This window comes from Electrophorus electricus, chromosome 14 (genome assembly GCF_013358815.1).
Source record: "Electrophorus electricus isolate fEleEle1 chromosome 14, fEleEle1.pri, whole genome shotgun sequence".
Taxonomy (NCBI): Eukaryota; Metazoa; Chordata; class Actinopteri; order Gymnotiformes; family Gymnotidae; genus Electrophorus; species Electrophorus electricus.
Window position 1 is genome coordinate 10,080,934 of NC_049548.1, and position 19,414 is coordinate 10,100,347.

A 19,414-nucleotide genomic window follows, 5' to 3' on the forward strand; every position below is an offset into this window, starting at 1 on the left:
TACACATATTTTTAGATTTGTACTTATCTCTCCTTCACACACACACACACACCCACCCACAGACACACACACACGTGACAGTGTGCAAGAGAGGACATTGTAAACATTACTTTTCTTGTCTCTTATAAATTCCCTACATGATTACTGTAAAATATACATTCTTTCTGAAGTCAGTAATGCATTGAATTATTAAGTCATCTATTGTGTTACTGAACTGTTGTTTTAGCTCTTTCTTCAGAACTTTGAATTTTTATATGAAACAAGTCCCATGATGTTAAAGTGTCAGACCAAAATGTTTTGAACCGTTTGGTTATTGCTGAGCTTACCTCCTCTTTATTGATGATGTCACTGACAACAGCAGCAGAATTAATTCTGAGGTTGAATTCTGAGGTTGAATTCTGAGCAGAGTTACAACTGCTTAGATCCAATCTAATACCTCAAAACTCAGTGTACAGTATTTCACCTTGATGACTAAAAAGAATAGGCAGAGCCTCCACTCCACCCTTTATATCATGGCCTAACCTAGACTAGGTCACAACAAAGAGCCAAGAAGTGGAATATTCCAGACAACAAAACAAAAAGGCAGAAATTGAAAATGGCTTCATTACTGACCTGACAGAGCATCACCAGAAAGGATATTCTCTAGTGACGTCTATGTGTGTCTATATGGAGAAGGATAATGGAGAAAGATTTGCAATGATGTATAAATCAAGACTACTTTATTTAAATATTATGTTTATTAAAGATTACATATTATGATTGTTGGTTTATTTACATATGTTTATGTTCATAAGCTGATATACTTGTGTGTCCTTTTACACCATAAATCACAGTAATGCTTTGAGTAATGCAAAAATTGTGCAGATTATATGACCTTTGCTTCATATAGGAGAAAAAAATATTATACTGTTCTGAAGATATAGGTGAAATTTGTCTCTGCAGGTCCTGCCTTTGTGCCCATACGTTTGTTTCAGAACCTGTATGCGATGTTCTGGTATCACTCCCACTTTGAAAGGAGGCTCATGGGTTACACATACCGGTAAGTGACCTTTATCTTTTAGTAAATCATTAAAATGCAGACACCATCACATGCCAGCTGCCGTCCATGCCATTAGTAACAGAGACAAATGTGTCTAAACATTTCCAACTTATAAATTGTAATAGCAGAGGAAATATATTTACAATAAACGATTTACTTTATGTACGATATGAAAAATATCATTTGTGTTCGTTTTTGATTAGCTTTATCGGCGTATATGTACAGCTATTTTACTTTACACTTAGGTATGTTTCTATTTGCCGTTAGCTATGTTTCTGTTTCTTTCTAAAGATTTGTATGATTGTCATTCACAAGAAAGAAAAGAAAGAAAGAAAGAAAGAAAGAAAGAAAGAAAGAAACCAATAGGTTATTTTTTTTTTAAATGTTTTTTTAAGTTTAATCACGTCTACTCACCCCCGCCCTACCACAAGTCTGAGAGCATCCAAGTTGCCGTGGTATGCCGCCCACAACGTCGGAGTCATCCCATCCTCGTCCGGGGAATTCAGGTCTTTACGCGTGGCCTTTTTGAGTAAGTCCAAGAAGCCATCTCTGGCCGCGCGGTGATATTTGTCATTCATCACGTTTAAAATATCAAGTCGGGCTAATAATTCGACATTTGCCTCTTAAAGAAAGCAGCATTTGATCATTTTGAGTCCAGGTGGCTCTTTGAGTGGAGAGGGCAGGTTGTCATGGGAGCACGAGGGCTTGGATGGTTCGTGATGTCCGGAGAAAACAATCTGTGTTGAGAAACGAAGGGCTTCTCAATTGGTGAAAGCGATCAGGTGGTAGTTTTCAAAAGGGCTCTGATTCCTAAACTTTTACGCAGCACGCACACACATTGGTATGTGCATGAAAGCAAGAAGAAATCGCTCATATATATATATATATATATATATATATATATATATATATATATATATATATATATATATATATAAAATACTTTGTTTGTAGAGTTGATGAAGCACCTGTGAGAATTTACAAAATGTCAGTTTAAAATGTGAGAAAGTCCTGTAAAAATGAAAGTGAAAGTGAAAACCCCTATAAATTTACATCAGTTGAGGTATTCCCCCACAATCCAGTCAATTGCTGCAAGAGCAAATATAAGAAAATGAATGTGGAAGTACTAATACTCCTATAAATTGGGATAATTTGTTGTTCCTCTTTTCAGAATTGAAGCAAACAAAAGAGACAGGTAAGATCCATGCCGTGTTAATGGTTTATGTTTATGTCTAGTTAGATTTCTAACATCACTCCTAATTAATGGGCATTTATTCAGTGTCAGTATGTTCCAGACATTGCATGTGGTAGTTTGCTTTTTTTTTCTCTCTCCACATAGTGATTTTACAATTTGAATAATTTTGTTAATTAATTTTTTTGTTTTAAATAACATTTTAATTTAAGTCTATGAAAAGATATAACCTGTGTTTTATAGGTTTCATATTCCATTTAGTTTAATATTCAACATGTAGCTATGATTACATTTGAATGGTTAGAATATATTATATACATGAATATATAATTTATTATGCATTCTAGATTTATAGTAAATGTTACCAAAGATCTTAGTTTCTTCTCATAAAACTTTGCATTGCCTTTGTAAATATATTAAGTATGATATACAACATGGAAGGGGTTCATTAAGACATGGGCATAGCAACAAATTCAATATTAAGTAATGACAAAGTTTTAAACAAAGAAAAGCTAAACTAAGTTAAATAAAAATGGCACTAACGTATACTCCATGGGTTTACTTTCTTTCCAGTTGTTATTTTCCCACATCCCCAAGATGAGCCAAGGTAATGCAACAGAAGTTAAACATGCTTTTTGCTTTTATATATCCTGTGCTAGAGCTTTGTTGCAAAGACAAAAATACATGAATGATTATTCTACTGGGCTAATATTTTTTAATTTTGAAAATTCAGGACTGTCAGCACTGTCTGGTAATAAATGAACATATATTTAATATTTAGTTTCTTGATTATTATTGATTTATTCTAGTTTTCCAAAGGACCAATATGTGTCCTTAAGCACTGTGTTACCATCCTGTAGCACAGAAGCAGGGTTCTTCTGATAGTGCTGTAATAAGAAGTGACACAGCACCCCCTAGAGTTAGTCTGCACAATTTTGAAAAAAACAGTACTATTCTCCATTAGTTCTACACAGAGAAATTTTTAATAATATAAGGAAACAGATTCCAGTACATCAGCTAGTACATCAGAACCGCAGATAACAGTTTATGCACAAAATACAAAAATATATGCATTGCTCAAGGGAGTGGTTAGTACGTCCTGACAGATGCCTGTGAAGTTGGATGTATCACTTCCACTGTGTCAGGCGACGGATGAAGGATCTGAGAGAGGAAACTATTCCGAGCAGCTTTTCGGTTTGCTTATTCAGTGATCACTGCTTATTCTTACACAACAAGCTCTGTGTGTGGACCCTTTTTCAGGCTCTGACAACCTGACAAAATTCAGCATAAAAGTAGGCATTAATTAACCACAGAAAATGAAACTACGGCATGGAACTAAAATAGACGAGACAGGGAAAAGATGGAAGCTGGGAGAGACAAATCGTGATAATTGTAAATGAAAATTCAGCTCTGTATGGTGTTAAATTAACTTATATTTAGATTCTGGATGTTTTATTCATTTATTTTTCTACTTTTCCGCATGACCAATAGAAACTCTATGTTTCCTTAAGCACCGTGTTATCATCATATAGATCAGGAGAAGCCGAAGCACCCCCAAGAGTTATTAATCTGTGCAATTTTGAAAATAGCAGTTCTACTCCCATATTAGTTACACACAGTGAAATTCTTAATAATATTCTAAATAATAGTTTAAGAATAGTGTCCGCTTCGTTACCGCTCACCGTTACAATAGTTTAATAATAGTCTAATAGTTTAAATTTAATTTTGCTCACTTTAATTTTTACTTATTTTAGTTAGTACATCACAATCACATATAACAGGTTATGCACAAAATACAAAAGAAAATGTGCATTGCTCAAGGGAGTGCTCACAGACAGATCAAAGATACACACAAAGTACCAGTACATCCTACCTGATGCCTGTGAGAGTGAATGTATCACTTCCAATGGGTCAGGTGACAACTCTGTCACAACTCTACCCTGTCCCTCCCCTTCTGTTTGCTTTATCTTGTGTCAGTCCTGCCATGCCTTTTTTCTTACTCTGCCCCACCTTTGATTTTTTTGTTGTTGGTTCTGGTTGCCTTTCTGTCTTGCCATGTCATGTACTATTCTTTTTTTCCTTAGCCCCGCCCTGGTTTACTCCTCCTTGGGCATTGTTTCCAGCTGATTGTAATTACCCTCATTTAATCCTGTGTATTTATACCCCTCCATTCTTTGTCAACCGTGAAGTAATTGTTTTGCTGTCTGCATGGTTCAGTGTTGGTCTCGCCTGGTTTCTGATGTTGCTTAAACACTGAAGAGCTAAGGATATTTGGTTACACTGTGCCCTAGACACTGGAGTATGGAAGCAACATTAAAGAGGCTTTAAAACCTTTGCTCTTGCAACCTGCTTTATCTATCTCGTCATTACAAACATTCAGCCACACACCTGCTACCACAGTAAAAAGTCTCTAAAATAATCTTACAGAAAACTATATTCCCAAATTATTTACCCTTTTGACTTCTTTTTAATTGCAGATCGTGATGTGAAACGTCTTGCTGTGAATGTTAACCCTGAGGGCATTCTTGATGTGATCGATTACTATGACAGGCCAGGAGGTGCATATGCTGAAGGACCGTATGCCAACGCAGACACATATGCATATGCCTTTACTGACAAACCAGGACAACGTGTCCCAAAAGCTGGAGCTGTAGTTGAAGCTGGAGTAGGACGAGCTGGAGCAGAGTGGAGCATCTTTGAAGCTGAAGCCAAAGGGCCAAACGCTTCTGCAGCTGCTCAGGCTAATGTCCTGGGAGCGAGTGCCATGGCACGGGCTGAGGTTGGAAGTGCATCAGCTTCAGCTGGTCCAGTTAAAGTGACCGCTGGTCTGGGAGTGGACACAGGTGTAAGAGCTGGTGCTGATGGAGTAGAAGTTAAGTTCCTGGGTACTGGTATTAAAGTTGGTGAAACTGGTGTTGGGGTTTCAGTGCTTGGAAGTGAAGTAAGTTGCGCAATAATGTAACTGAAGAACAAAATCTTATCAGAACTCTATTTTTCTTGTGAAAAGGTTTGAAATCAATCAAGCAGTGAATTTGAAGTGTTTGGAAGGGATTGATTTCATTCTGAATAGTTCTCAGTACATCTAACATTTGAGGACTGCTTTAAAATGGTCTTCTTTTACCATGTAACCATGTAAAATGATTTAAAAAAATAATAAAACAACTTACAGAAAAAAAAGAATGCTGTCTTAAATTTGTATTTGTCCAAATCCTCATTAGCCAGCTAAAGGGACAGCTACAGTGACAGATGAAGGGACAAATACTGCTGGCTTAAGAAGGCCTCATAGTGCTGAGTTACTGTAACGTTTCCACTTGGAACAAGCGAGAGGCCGAATGCCTGTGCAGGGGGCAGTTTATTAACAGAGGAAAAACACAATCACTGAGGGCAAAATAACAGGGGCAAGGAGAAAACACTGAGGCAAAATGATACACAAACTAAACAAATGGAAAAGCAACGGCAAACCAACGAGCATAATTAAACACGACAGAACAAATGTAACTTACCAAAATAACCAACAAAGTAGTAGCTGGGAGAGGAACCAGACTATACACAGGAACAGACAGGAGTTCAGGTTAGACGGAGATGATGCAGAGGGCTACACGATGCAGAGACAGGGCCAAAGGGAGGAGCCAGGGATGACAAGACAGGACCGGAAACAGACGGGGAAACACAAGGAGCAACCAAGGAAGGGACAGGACCAGGGGCAGGACTAGTAATGCAGCTGGAACAGGAGGTGGGTGTAGAGTCAGGAGAGGAGAGGGGACATGCTGGTAGCAGGCACAGACGTGTGAACAGGGACAGAAGCAAAAGCAAAGACAGAGGAAAGTATATCAAGTACGACCAACATAGGAACAGGAACAAGGTACACAATAAGCATGGATATAAGCACTGGGACAGGTAAGGAAGTAGCAATGCCACATGGCAGGGTAACGGGTCTCACTATGTTCACATGAACAGGCTTGGAGCCATAGACAGGAACCTAGACAAAATTGGCAACAGAAACAGGCGGCCACCACTAGGCCGGGAACAGGACCAGGATGGGCAGTGTCTCTCGTGCCCGGGACCAGAACTTGGTCAGGACAGGTGGCGTCTCTCGCGCTGGGGGCTGGATCCGGCCGGGCAGCGTTTCTCACGCCGGGGGCTGGAACTGGATCGGGCCTGGCAGCTTCTCTCGCGCCGGGAACAGGACCAGGACAAGGATGGGCGGCATCTCTAGCGCCCGGACCTGGACTGGTGGTGTCTCTCCTGCCTGGAACATTCATTGCGACAGCATCCACTATGCCAGGCACAGGAACAGGACCTGTTAACAGCCGGAAGAAACCTTCCACCGTTCTAGCTTCCTGAGCTCTGTGCTGGAAGATTATCTCCGCCCACGGCAGTGCTTTACCCCGAAGAAAGATCTTTATGAAGAGCAACTTCACTAGTTCTGGGGGTTTAGGGCAGGTCAGGTACTGGAGATAGATGCGGCACTGCGTAATGAATCTCCCCATCGACTTGTCCTCCCCACCATACTTACTTGGAGTCGCCATAAGAGAGGGCAGTACCAGGGGCTTCCCATCCTTGAGCATGGAGAGCAGAGTCTTCATATAACCCAACTCTGCCTCAGGGAGTAATCCAGTGTCCCTCGTTGTGTGGCGTGAGGGTTGCTGAACCGGAGAGGACTGAACACGATGCGACGGACCGAAGCCCTCCTGCTGCATTCTCTTAGTTAGGTCGGTTATTCTGTAACTTTTCCACTTGGAACAAGCGAGAGGCAGAATACACGTGCAGGGGGCAGTTTATTAACAGAATGAACATGGGAGCAGGGAGAACAAAAACACGGACCGGAATCAAGGAACAGATGAGGGGTGGCGAAAACGAAACTAAGGAGCGCAACCTGTTAACTCTTGTTCCATTCCTAATGTTTTAGGACAACCATTAATGGCACACCAAAATATGAATCTACTCACAAATGTATTCCTTTAATAATGTTTGATATTTGTTCTAAATGAGACAATTCCATGAGTTAATTAACATCCAACTTGTCTCAGTATTTAAGTGGTCCTTCCTTTAAGTGTTGTTTTAGCCTGTTACAAGTCTGAACTGTGTGGAACCCGTTTCTGTGTTCTGTGTTGACTCTGTTTATGATTTCTTGGATTTTCTCTGTGTCTTTGTGTCTTACTGGGTTAGATTATTTGTTGTGTTTCTATGTTTTCTTTTCTTTGGGTAGTGAATTTAGCAACAAACCAGCACATTGATTCTTCACACTCATACTTGCAAATTTTTATAGCAGATAACAGGATTAATTTCTTCAAGGTTTTCAAATTCTAAATGCATTTTGTGTAATAATATGGAGAATCCTTAGTGTTAACAACATGGCTAGTCTTTTTTATTATCCCCCACACAGAACACACTGCAGCACATATCACTCCACTCCTTCCGTACTCTCTCTGTCACAATAAATGGCCCGGATATATACACTACATAAGTGCTTACCTGGGGAATTTAAACTCACCCACAGGCAACAGGAAAATCAACAAAATAGCTTACATATCCAATAACACAATGACACAAAAATAATTCAACTGCAGAGTTTTAAGAAAGTATGCTCCACTAAACCCAATCATACACTGGATACAGTTGATACCATAGCATTCAGAAATACTATACATTGAAACTAAAACTGTGTGCAAAATATTGTTATGGCAATATTGTAAATGCACTCTTACCGACACGTGAATCGATACATAGACGGATATAACCGATTATCCTTTACCTAGTGTGAAACTGATCCTTTAAGTGCAGTATTTAAAATGTTTCTTTTGGGCCATGCCTCTCCAGTCCACATTGATAGAGAGCCCTGACACTGACAAAGGAATCACCGTTCCTTGGGAGTATCGAGACTTGGCAGAGGTTTTCAGTACAGTGAAGGCTACACAGCTACCTCCCCATTGTGACTGGGACTGTGCCATACGTCTGAGGGAGGGGGCTGTACCACCTAGGATTACCACCAGGAGGAGACCGAGAGATTGGAGCAATACATCAGGGAAGCATCATGAAACTCGCCTTGGAGGACTGGAGACATTGGCTGGAAGGAGTACAACACCCCTTTACGGTGATAACCGATCACAAAAACCTGGAATACCTCTAAACTACTAAGAGTTTGAATTCCAGGCAGGCTCGGTGGTCACTCTTCTTCTCCCAGTTTGTTTTCCGTGTCACCTACAGACCGGGAGAGAAGAACATAAGGGCGGACGTGCTCTCCCGGCAGTACAATGCTGAAGCTCAATCGACCAGCCAAGAACCAGTTCTCTCTCCCTCATGCTTCTTCTCCTGGGATCTAGACCGCAGCATAGAGGCCGATATCCCGCGTCCACACTACCCACCAAACCGACTCTATGTTCTGCCCAAGCACCGTGCAGCTCTCATCACATGGGCGCACACGTCGATGGGAATGGGACATCTGGGATCAACACCCACGGCACCATTGTTGAGTGCACGCTACTGGTGGCTGGCGATGCACAAAGACGTGGTCAGATATGTAACATCATGCAAAGACTGTGTTCGCAGCAAGATGTAGCGCGCCGCATCTGCAGGTAAGCTGCTCCCTCTACCCACTCCCATGCGTCCATGGCCCCATATTTCCATAGACTTTGTTACAGACCTACTGGTCACTGAGGGGAACACCGCCATATTGGTTATTGTTGACCGCTTTTCTCGGTTGGTCCGATTCATTCCACTGAAAGGGTTACCCACGGCGTTGGAAACAGCAGACCTGCTCTTCCGCCATGTGTTTAGACAATTCGGGTTGTCTGAGGATATTGTTTCGGACAGGGGGCTCAATTTATTTAGTGTGAAAGAGCTACTGGGGAAACTGAATATCACTGTTAGTTTAACCTCTGGTTAGCACCTCCAGGCGAACGGGCAAGTGGAGAGAATAAATCAGTAGCTGAGTAAGTTTTTATGTTTATACTGTCAACAGTATCCTGAGACATGGAGCGCGTAGCTTGCCTGGGCTGCGTATGCGCAGAATTTTTCATGCCGGGATGAAACTTACCCCTTTTGAGTGTGTTCTAGGCTACCAGCCTCTGCTGTAGCCCTGGAATCACCCTGTGTCTGACCAACTGGCTGTGGAGACATGGTGTCAGTGCAGTGAACAGGTTTGGGAGGAAATACACCGAACTTGTGTTTGGCTATTGCACCCTGCAAGAGAAAGGTGGACAGGCGGCATTGAGCAACCCCTCGGTTCGTACCTAGACAAAAGGTGTAGGTCGCTACCAAGGACGGTTGGACTGGTCCTTCAGGCAAACTCAAGGCCAGGTATGATGGTCCATACACCGCAACTGGTCAGGTGAACAAGGTAACCTACCAGATAGGCTTGCCTGGAAATGGTCGGGCATCAACGGCCTTCCACGTGTTGGCTCTGAAGCCAGTGGTAGATAGTCCCATCTCAGAAGAGGAGAATCCTTCAGGGGCTCCGCCCCCACCACTGAAGGTCAAAGAAGCATCGGCTTAACGGGTCTGTGCCCCGCTCAATTCATGAAGCAGGGACTCCAGATTGTAAAACCTAGTGGACTAGCTGGGGTATGGTCCAGAGGAGCGTTGTTGGATACCAGCCTCCCAAATATTAGACCCGGACCTTATCGCCTCCTTTCACAGGGAACACTCACTGAAACCTACTCCCGTGATGTAGCTAATTGCTTTTAGCAATATCTTTATTAACAAGGTAGAAACATTAAGCTCTCACAAACAATTAGATGGTCAGTCTAATTTGCAATTTTGTTAACAGTATCATAAGGGATTGTCACGGTACGGCCCCTCCTCCCAAACGTCTCCCTGTGTGTGTGTGTGTGTGTGTGTGTGTGTGTGTGTGTGTGTGTGTGTGCGTGTGTGTGTGTGCGTGTGTGCGTTCATCTGTATGGCCACGTCCTCCCAGTGTTTCACACCTGCTCCTCATTGTGTATCATTAGTGTGCATGTATATAAGTCTGGTGTTTATGAGTGTTGTTGATGTTTGAACCCGATTACCCTGCTAGCCACGCATTCGTCTTTGTTTTGTGTCACAATAAATGTTTTGTTGTGGTTGACATGACTCGTCCCCGCATGCTGCTTTGCCTACTAAAATAAAGTTAACCAAAACAGCACAGATGTTGCTCTCTTCTTCAGATCACTCATCTGCGGTATTAATAAACTGAAGGGAATTTTTAAAATTGCAGTTTCCTTGCTTTCCAAACCAATATGTCATATTTTTAATTAATGTTCATTAATATGTTATACTTTAGAAAGAGTCCAAAATTATAGCCTTGTCTAAAAATTTAAATTCAGGTTTATCTGGTTTTAATTGTAGACCTATACTCCATGTGCTTAGTAAGACATTGGAAAAGATCATTTTTAATCAAATATTAAATTAATCTAGCAGAAATTTATTACAAAAGCAGAGCATGTGTATGGCCCAGGGCACACTACTGGCCCTGCATTAGTACACATAACTGATCAATGGTTAACACATATGGATGAAGATATACTACTTAGGTTGTGCTCTGCAGCTTTTGAGGTCATTGATCAATATATTCTTATTGCTAAGCTTCAGTGTTATGACTTTTCACCTTTAGCTCTTGTTTAGTGAAGAGTTACCTCTATGGCAGAACAACGTGAGCAGTTTCAGCTTTTTTCTGATGACAAAAAGTACCTTGCTGTGGTTGGGCCTTGCCTGTGCTTGGGCCTTCATTTTGAGAGTTCAGGAAGTTAAGCTCAGAAAGTAAATGTCACTACCGTTTTGCTACTTCCTTACATTTATCTTTCGTGCATTTTGAAAACGCTCTTATCCAGAGCGACTTACAAAAGTGCTTTGTCATTTACTCACAGATCATTTGCTGTACCTCTATTCAGAAACATACAGAAATATACAGAAGAGACAGGTAAGACCAATTCATTGGTTTATGTTAATGTCTGGTTAGATTAATGGGCATTTCTTTGTCAGTATTTGTTTTACTTTGCATGTGGTTTGCCTTTTTCTCTCCCCACATACTGATTATACAATTTGAATAATTATGTTTTAGTTTTAAATTAGATTGTAATGTAAATCTATGAAAAAATATAACCTTTCTTTTATAAGTTTCATACTTCCAGTAGTGTCTTAACTACATCTACATTTGAATGGTTATAATGTGTTATAGAAGTGAATTAATAATTTATTATGCATACCACATTTTTTAAAAGTGTTTTTTTTTTCCTCATATTTTTAACTGCATTTGTAAATATATTAAGTATGACTTACAGCATGGTTGCACTATGTGAGGGCTTAGTTAAGACATGGGTATAGCAACAAATTCAATCAAATGTAATAGCAATGTTTTAAACAAGAAAATACTAAACAAATTTAAATAAAAAAATGAGAAAGCAGCACTGTCGTATACTCCGCAGGTTTACTCTTGCCAGTAGGTATTTTCCTCAAGATGGGCCAAGGTAAGGTAACAGAAGTCGAACTTGCCTTTTACTTTCATTTATTTTGTACTAGAGCTGTGTTGTAAAGAGAAAAAATGCATGAATGATGATTCTATGAATTGGGCTAATATTTAAGCATAACTGTTGTAACGGTGAGCGGTAACGAGGCCGACACGTGCGGAGAAGAGTGAGATTTATTAAGGGTATATCCAAAGTCGTAGTCGTAGAGCCAGTCCAGGGTCAAAGAGCCAACACGGAGATTACGGTGATACATGATGAAGCCAAAACATAAGTACACGAAGGCAAACAGGGGAAGCAGGCTACAACAGATACTAGTAAATAACACATGGAGGTAAGGAAAAACAAACAGTTAAGATAACACACGGGCAAACAAACGCAGGCTTCGAAAAACAGACGGGCTTTCTAACACAGCCAAACATATACACGCAATCATATAAATCCATTCAAACAAACACAATGAACAGCCCAAACACAGGGACTCATAGAGGGTGAGCAATTAAACGAGAGGCGGAGAAAATGAAACTATGGCAGGACACTATTCCAAACAAGTTTTCAGTTTGCTTATTCAGTGATCACTGCTTATTCTTGCAGAACAGACTCTGTGTGTGGACTCTCTTTCAGGCTCTGACAACCACACAAAATTCAACATAAAATTAAGAATTCATTAACCACACACAAGTATGACTAGTTTTAATGTGCTGCTGGTGTACTTGGGTAATCTGTTCACACCTCAGACAACACTCAGCTATGTCCCCGCTACCACAGTAGAAAGGCTTTAAAATGATCTTACAGACAACTGTATTCCCTACTTACCTGTTTTGAATTCTCTTTAATTGCAGTTCTTGATTTGATCGATAACCATGACAGACCACTAAATATAGGCAGTGATTGTCACTATGCTGGCACTGGCAAATATAAAAATGGCTTTACCAAGAAACAAGGAAAACGTGTCCCAAAAGCTGGAGTCATAGCTGAGGTTGGAGTACGACGGGTTCGAGCAGAGAGGAGCATCTTTCAAGCTGAAGCCAAAGGGCCAAATGCTTCTGCCCAAGCTGAGGTCAATCTGCTGGGTGCGGGTGCTGTGGCCCAGGTTGGGATTGGAAGTACAACAATTTCAGCTGGTCCACTCTCAATTTCAGCTGGTCTTGAAGCGAATATTGGTGCACATCTTACCCCTCAGAGCATTCTTGATGTGATTGATTACTATGACAGGCCAGGTCGTGCATATGCTGAAGGACTGTATGCCAAAACAAACACATATGCATATTTCTTTACTGACAAACCAGGACAACGCATCCCAAAAGCTGTAGCTATAGCTGAAGCTGGAGTAGGACGAGCTAGAGCAGAGTGGAGCATCTTTGAAGCTGAAGCCAAAGGGCCAAACGCTTCTGCAACTGCTCAGGCTAATATCCTGGGAGCGAGTGCTATGGCTCGGGCTGAGGTTGGAAGTGCATCAGCTTCAGCTGGTCCGTTTAAACTGACTGCTGGTCTGGGAGTGGACACAGGTGTAAGAGTTGGGCTTGGTGGAGCAGAAGTTAAGTTATTGGGTACTGGCATTAAAGCTGATGAAACTGGTGCTGGAGTTTCAGTGCTTGGAAGTGGAGTAAGTTGCGCAATAATGTAACTGAAAAACAAAGTCTTATCAGAACTCTGTTTTTCTTGTGAAAAAGTTTGAAATCAATGAAGCAGGGAATTTGAAGTGTTTGGAAGGGATTGATTTCATTATGAATAGTTCTCAGTACATCTAACATTAGAGGACTGTTTTAAAATGGTCTTCTTTTACCATGTAACCATGTAAAATGATTTAAAAAAATAATAAAACAACTTACAGAAAAATAAGAATGCTGTCTTAAATTTGTATTTGTCCAAATCCTCATTAGCCAGCTAAAGGGACAGCTACAGTGACAGATGAAGGGACAAATACTGCTGGCTTAAGAAGGCGTCATAGTGCTGAGTTACTGTAACGTTTCCACTTGGAACAAGCGAGAGGCCGAATGCCTGTGCAGGGGGCAGTTTATTAACAGAGGAAAAACACAATCACTGAGGGCAAAATAACAGGGGCAAGGAGAAAACACTGAGACAAAATGATACACAAACTAAACAAATGGAAAAGCAACGGCAAACCAACGAGCATAATTAAACACGACAGAACAAATGTAACTTACCAAAATAACCAACAAAGTAGTAGCTGGGACAGGAACCAGACTAGACACAGGAACAGACAGGAGTTCACGTTAGATGGAGATGATGCAGAGGGCTACACGATGCAGAGACAGGGCCAAAGGGAGGAGCCAGGGAAGACAAGACAGGACCGGAAACAGACGGGGAAACACAAGGAGCAACCAAGGAAGGGACAGGACCAGGGGCAGGACTAGTAATGCAGCTGGAACAGGAGGTGGGTGTAGAGTCAGGAGAGGAGAGGGGACATGCTGGTAGCAGGCACAGACGTGTGAACAGGGACAAAAGCAATAGCAAAAACAGAGGAAAGTATATCAAGTACGACCAACATAGGAACAGGAACAAGGTACATAACAAGCACGGATACAGGCACTGGGACAGGTAAGGAAGTAGCAATGCCACATGGCAGGGTAACGGGTCTCACTATGTTCACATGAACAGGCTTGGAGCCATAGACAGGAACCCAGACAAAACTGGCAACAGAAACAGGCGGCCACCACTAGGCTGGGAACAGGACCCGGACGGGCAGTGTCTCTCGTGCCCGGGACCAGAACTTGGTCAGGACAGGTGGCGTCTCTCGCGCTGGGGGCTGGATCCAGCCGGGCGGCGTTTCTCATGCCGGGGGCTGGAACTGGATCGGGCCTGGCAGCTTCTCTCGCGCCGGGAACAGGACCAGGACAAGGATGGGCGGCATCTCTAGCGCCCGGAACTGGACTGGTGGTGTCTCTCCTGCCTGGAACATTCATGGCGACAGCATCCACTATGCCAGGCACAGGAACAGGACCTGTTAACAGCCGGAAGAAACCTTCCACCATTGTAGCTTCCTGAGCTCTGTGCTGGAAGATTATCTCCGCCCACGGCAGTGCTTTACCCCGAAGAAAGGTCTTTATGAACAGCACCTTCACTAGTTCTGGGGGTTTAGGGCAGGTCAGGTACTGGAGATAGATGCGGCACTGCGTAATGAATCTCCCCATCGACTTGTCCTCCCCACCATACTTACTTGGAGTCGCCATAAGTGAGGGCAGTACCAGGGGCTTCCCAGCCTTGAGCATGGAGAGCAGAGTCTTCATATAACCCAACTCTGCCTCAGGGAGTAATCCAGTGTCCCTCGTTGTGTGGTGTGAGGGTTGCTGAACCGGAGAGGACGGAACACGATGCGACGGACCGAAGCCCTCCTGCTGCATTCTCTTAGTTAGGTCGGTTATTCTGTAACTTTTCCACTTGGAACAAGCGAGAGGCAGAATACACGTGCAGGGGGCAGTTTATTAACAGAATGAACATGGGAGCAGGGAGAACAAAAACACGGACCGGAATCAAGGAACAGATGAGGGGTGGCGAAAACGAAACTAAGGAGCGCAACCTGTTAACTCTTGTTCCATTCCTAATGTTTTTGCCAAATACGCTCACACAGTACCACAGAAAAATTATTTCATTACCATAGGGTAAGAGGTGTTGTAGCCTACCTAGCATTCTCCATGTGAAGACATGTTTTATTAGGCTGAATCTACAGCACAGTTAGGTAAATATATTTACATTTTTGTTTTTCTGCAGAACCCTAAAATGATTAGGGATTGACTTTCAGTGAGCTTAGCATTTAGAATTAAACCCCATTCAGTTTTTAGATAGTTTATGCCCTTGGTTGATACATCAGGATACACATATTTTTAGATTTGTACTTATCTCTCCTTCACACACACACACACACACACACACACACACACACCCACAGACACACACACGTGACAGTGTGCAAGAGAGGACATTGTAAACATTACTTTTCTTGTCTCTTATAATTTCCCTACATGATTACTGTTAAATATATATTCTTTCTGAAGTCAGTAATGCATTGAATTATTAAATCATCTATTGTGTTACTGAACTGGACTTGGATGGTTCGTGATGTCCGGAGAAAACAATCTGTGTTGAAAAACGAAGGGCTTCTCAATTGGTCAAAGCGATCAGGTGGTAGTTTTCAAAAGGGCTCTGATTCCTAAACTTTGAAATTTTACGCAGCACGCACACACATTGATATGTGCATGAAAGCAAGAAGAAATCGCTCAGTAAAACCTCTAGTAACTCACGCTCTGCAATAGTTTTGCCTTAGACCAGTAACATTTTCTTCAGTCATTTTGACTCAGCAGTTGGCTAGCTGCATTCTGTGGTGTCAGATGCCACGTTAAGATGACAGTACAGTCGAAATGTTGCAGAATAAACGTCTTGGCATACAAGATGATCTTCTGTTGTATTTGAATTCCTCCAGTGGAACTGTTTTGGCATTATGAGAAAAAATCTGAGAAACAGCTAACCAAAATCAACATATATGATATGAATATATTAATTTGCCCAAAGGTGGTATGACTAACATGGATTTATGCATATATAGTACAATAGAATCTGGTCATAATAGTGATAGCCAAGGGGTCCTACTCGTATGTGGTAGTGCAATTGTTTTGGCATTATGGAAAATTTCTGATAAATAACCAAACTGTCTCCAAGTCCCTTTAACATCATTAGTATTTTAATATGGATTCATGAAGAAATGGTACAGAGAAATCTGTCCAAAATTACTCTGCTGATAGCCAAGGGTTCCAACGCATATGTGGTAGTGGAACTGTCCAGACATTATGGGAAAATTCAGAAAAATATGTAACCATACTGTGAATTAAATTGGCATGTAAACATCATTACAAATACAAGGACTTCAATACAGATTTATTAAAAACTGGTGCATTATAATCTTTTCAAACTTGGTCTGGTGATAGCCAAGGGCCACAACTCAGTACCCCCTGCCCTGCACACTGGCAACATTTCATTATCGACTACAACTGGCAGTCAAGCTCTATAATAAACTTCTGATAAAAAATCATATGCATGGAGACTAGTTCAGATTCAGATGGGGACCAGGAACGTTAGGAAGGAAATGCCGAAGAAAGCGTAAAAAATTGCTCGAGAAGTAAATGGGGAAGCTGGGGACTACGCGGGAACATGCGTATATACGCATAGATAGTTCAATCAAGTAAACTCTATGTTGTACTTTGAAATGTTGTAAAAGTGTATGTCTTCATCAAAGCTAGTCAAAAATACGCATGTCTCTTTTTCTCTTTGCTTAGGGAGAATTGGATTGCGGTGAGCAGCGAAATACCGTAAAATCGCGCATATAGTCGCATTTGAATTTAAAACTCGGATAGGTTGACTGCGGTGTTGAAAGCTGCATGAATGTGTGGATAATTATTTTTCCAAATAACCTAACTATGATAGCTAACGTCAGTAGTAATAGCAATTGATTTAGCATTCGCAAACTGACCAATTTTCACCAAAAATATTTGTTTCCACTGGGCTACAGATGTAGGTAAAAAATAGCAATTGTAAAAACGTAAAATATTTAAGAATTTCACTGTCCAGGAATTTGAAATTAGGTATCAAAACAAGGGCGCACACTCATAAGTAAAAGTGAAACTCAACGTAAGAAACTCGAGTTCACTGCGATAACCCAGTATCACGCCCAGTATTACAGCATCCCACCAATATGCATTACACTTTAGGGTTTTATACTGGTCTCTGTACAGATCTCTTGGTCTCGAAATCTGTGCCTTTTAGAACTCAAGCAAAGCACAAGACAGGTAAATATTCACAAAAATAATGTGTTTATAATGTGATATTATTCTTATTATTGTTTTTATTTATTATTAGTATTTTTATTATTAACCCCGAAATCCTGCTCTATGGAGTATGCTTACTCATTTTGTTTGTCCCTTTTTGTAGGAAAGGTATGTTTTGCTATCATTTGTTGTTGATGGCTTTTTTTGGTGTTTTGAAATGACTCGTAGATCTGATCCTGCTTCGATTCCTGTAGGTGGTCAACGGTTTTACATTATATGCATTAATGCTTCAGTGCTTGGTGCCTTGATAGAAATATTTTCTTTTAAAAGGGGGTAGAGCTGTAGGCAATCAAAATATGCTAAAATCTATCTATCTATCTATCTATCTATCTATCTATCTATCTATCTATCTATCTATCTATCTATCTATCTATCTATCTATCTATCTATCTATCTATCTATCTATCTATCTATCTATCTATATATATGTATATATATATATATATATATATATATATATATATATATATATATATATATATATAATATATATATATAGTTTGCAGAGTTGATGAAGCACCTGTGAGAATTTACAAAATGTCAGTTTAAAATGTGAGAAAGTCCTGTAAAAATGAAAGTGAAAGTGAAAACCCCTATAAATTTACATCAGTTGAGGTATTCCCCCACAATCCAGTCAATTGCTGCAAGAGCAAATATAAGAAAATGAATGTGGAAGTACTAATACTCCTATAAATTGGGATCATTTGTTGTTCCTCTTTTCAGAATTGAAGCAAACAAAAGAGACAGGTAAGATCCATGCCGTGTTAATGGTTTATGTTTATGTCTAGTTAGATTTCTAACATCACTCCTAATTAATGGGCATTTATTCAGTGTCAGTATGTTCCAGACATTGCATGTGGTAGTTTGCTTTTTTTTTTCTCTCTCCACATAGTGATTTTACAATTTGAATAATTTTGTTAATTAATTTTTTTGTTTTAAATAACATTTTAATTTAAGTCTATGAAAAGATATAACCTGTCTTTTATAGGTTTCATATTCCATTTAGTTTAATATTCAACATGTAGCTACGATTACATTTGAATGGTTAGAATATATTATATACATGAATATATAATTTATTATGCATTCTAGATTTATAGTAAATGTTACCAAAGATCTTAGTTTCTTCTCATAAAACTTTGCATTGCCTTTGTAAATATATTAAGTATGATATACAACATGGAAGGGGTTCATTAAGACATGGGCATAGCAACAAATTCAATATTAAGTAATGACAAAGTTTTAAACAAAGAAAAGCTAAACTAAGTTAAATAAAAATGGCACTAACGTATACTCCATGGGTTTACTTTCTTTCCAGTTGTTATTTTCCCACATCCCCAAGATGAGCCAAGGTAATGCAACAGAAGTTAAACATGCTTTTTGCTTTTATATATCCTGTGCTAGAGCTTTGTTGCAAAGACAAAAATACATGAATGATTATTCTACTGGGCTAATATTTTTTAATTTTGAAAATTCAGGACTGTCAGCACTGTCTGGTAATAAATGAACATATATTTAATATTTAGTTTCTTGATTATTATTGATTTATTCTAGTTTTCCAAAGGACCAATATGTGTCCTTAAGCACTGTGTTACCATCCTGTAGCACAGAAGCAGGGTTCTTCTGATAGTGCTGTAATAAGAAGTGACACAGCACCCCCTAGAGTTAGTCTGCACAATTTTGAAAAAAACAGTACTATTCTCCATTAGTTCTACACAGAGAAATTTTTAATAATATAAGGAAACAGATTCCAGTACATCAGCTAGTACATCAGAACCGCAGATAACAGTTTATGCACAAAATACAAAAATATATGCATTGCTCAAGGGAGTGGTTAGTACGTCCTGACAGATGCCTGTGAAGTTGGATGTATCACTTCCACTGTGTCAGGCGACGGATGAAG

General features: G+C 40.4%; 4 protein-coding genes across 8 annotated transcripts; 2 read left to right on the forward strand and 2 right to left on the reverse strand.

The window, feature by feature from the left end:
• Positions 1 to 422: 422 nt before the first annotated feature.
• On the forward strand, positions 423 to 5,757 carry LOC118242441. 2 transcript variants are annotated; one of them, XM_035533791.1, is made up of 6 exons: positions 423 to 701; positions 943 to 1,039; positions 1,435 to 1,568; positions 2,211 to 2,234; positions 2,805 to 2,838; positions 4,709 to 5,757. In XM_035533791.1, the coding sequence occupies exons 2-6, from the start codon at positions 987 to 989 to the stop codon at positions 4,713 to 4,715; spliced, it is 252 nt and encodes an 83-aa protein (XP_035389684.1). In that variant the 5' UTR covers positions 423 to 701; positions 943 to 986; the 3' UTR covers positions 4,716 to 5,757. The 2 variants fall into 2 exon arrangements, with proteins under 2 accessions (XP_035389684.1, XP_035389683.1); XM_035533790.1 differs by having other exon boundaries at positions 550 to 701; positions 4,782 to 5,757.
• A 285-nt stretch (positions 5,758 to 6,042) lies between these two features.
• On the reverse strand, positions 6,043 to 7,623 carry LOC118242442 (keratinocyte proline-rich protein-like). 3 transcript variants are annotated; one of them, XM_035533794.1, is made up of 2 exons: positions 6,748 to 7,623; positions 6,043 to 6,480 (listed from the first exon to the last, which is right to left on the reverse strand). In XM_035533794.1, exons 1-2 carry the CDS (start codon positions 6,929 to 6,931, stop codon positions 6,062 to 6,064), a joined length of 603 nt encoding a protein of 200 aa, XP_035389687.1. In that variant the 5' UTR covers positions 6,932 to 7,623; the 3' UTR covers positions 6,043 to 6,061. The 3 variants fall into 3 exon arrangements, with proteins under 3 accessions (XP_035389687.1, XP_035389686.1, XP_035389685.1); XM_035533793.1 differs by having other exon boundaries at positions 6,043 to 6,507; XM_035533792.1 differs by having other exon boundaries at positions 6,043 to 6,531.
• Positions 7,624 to 8,150: 527 nt separating this feature from the next.
• Positions 8,151 to 13,435, forward strand: LOC118242440. The gene is made up of 4 exons (XM_035533789.1): positions 8,151 to 8,806; positions 11,075 to 11,127; positions 11,633 to 11,674; positions 12,514 to 13,435. Exons 1-4 carry the CDS (start codon positions 8,532 to 8,534, stop codon positions 13,296 to 13,298), a joined length of 1,155 nt encoding a protein of 384 aa, XP_035389682.1. The 5' UTR covers positions 8,151 to 8,531; the 3' UTR covers positions 13,299 to 13,435.
• A 196-nt stretch (positions 13,436 to 13,631) lies between these two features.
• LOC118242443 (keratinocyte proline-rich protein-like) lies at positions 13,632 to 15,197 on the reverse strand. 2 transcript variants are annotated; one of them, XM_035533796.1, is made up of 2 exons: positions 14,853 to 15,197; positions 13,632 to 14,612 (listed from the first exon to the last, which is right to left on the reverse strand). In XM_035533796.1, exons 1-2 carry the CDS (start codon positions 15,034 to 15,036, stop codon positions 14,167 to 14,169), a joined length of 630 nt encoding a protein of 209 aa, XP_035389689.1. In that variant the 5' UTR covers positions 15,037 to 15,197; the 3' UTR covers positions 13,632 to 14,166. The 2 variants fall into 2 exon arrangements, with proteins under 2 accessions (XP_035389689.1, XP_035389688.1); XM_035533795.1 differs by having other exon boundaries at positions 13,632 to 14,636.
• Between the last annotated feature and the right edge of the window lie 4,217 nt (positions 15,198 to 19,414).

Bases quoted from the DNA above. Each gene is read 5' to 3' on its own strand.
- LOC118242440 (XM_035533789.1), top strand. From the start codon at position 8,532: ATGCTTCTTCTCCTGGGATCTAGACCGCAGCATAGAGGCCGATATCCC. The intron at 11,128-11,632 runs GTAAGACCAATT...TATACTCCGCAG, and splicing joins GAAATATACAGAAGAGACAG to GTTTACTCTTGCCAGTAGGT. The intron at 11,675-12,513 runs GTAAGGTAACAG...CTTTAATTGCAG, and splicing joins TTTCCTCAAGATGGGCCAAG to TTCTTGATTTGATCGATAAC.
- LOC118242441 (XM_035533790.1), top strand. From the start codon at position 987: ATGTTCTGGTATCACTCCCACTTTGAAAGGAGGCTCATGGGTTACACA. The intron at 2,235-2,804 runs GTAAGATCCATG...CTTTCTTTCCAG, and splicing joins GAAGCAAACAAAAGAGACAG to TTGTTATTTTCCCACATCCC. The intron at 2,839-4,781 runs GTAATGCAACAG...TTACTATGACAG, and splicing joins CATCCCCAAGATGAGCCAAG to GCCAGGAGGTGCATATGCTG.
- LOC118242442 (XM_035533792.1), bottom strand. From the start codon at position 6,931: ATGCAGCAGGAGGGCTTCGGTCCGTCGCATCGTGTTCAGTCCTCTCCG. The intron at 6,532-6,747 runs GTAAGTATGGTG...GGCTGTTAACAG, and splicing joins CTCTCTTATGGCGACTCCAA to GTCCTGTTCCTGTGCCTGGC.
- LOC118242443 (XM_035533795.1), bottom strand. From the start codon at position 15,036: ATGCAGCAGGAGGGCTTCGGTCCGTCGCATCGTGTTCCGTCCTCTCCG. The intron at 14,637-14,852 runs GTAAGTATGGTG...GGCTGTTAACAG, and splicing joins CTCACTTATGGCGACTCCAA to GTCCTGTTCCTGTGCCTGGC.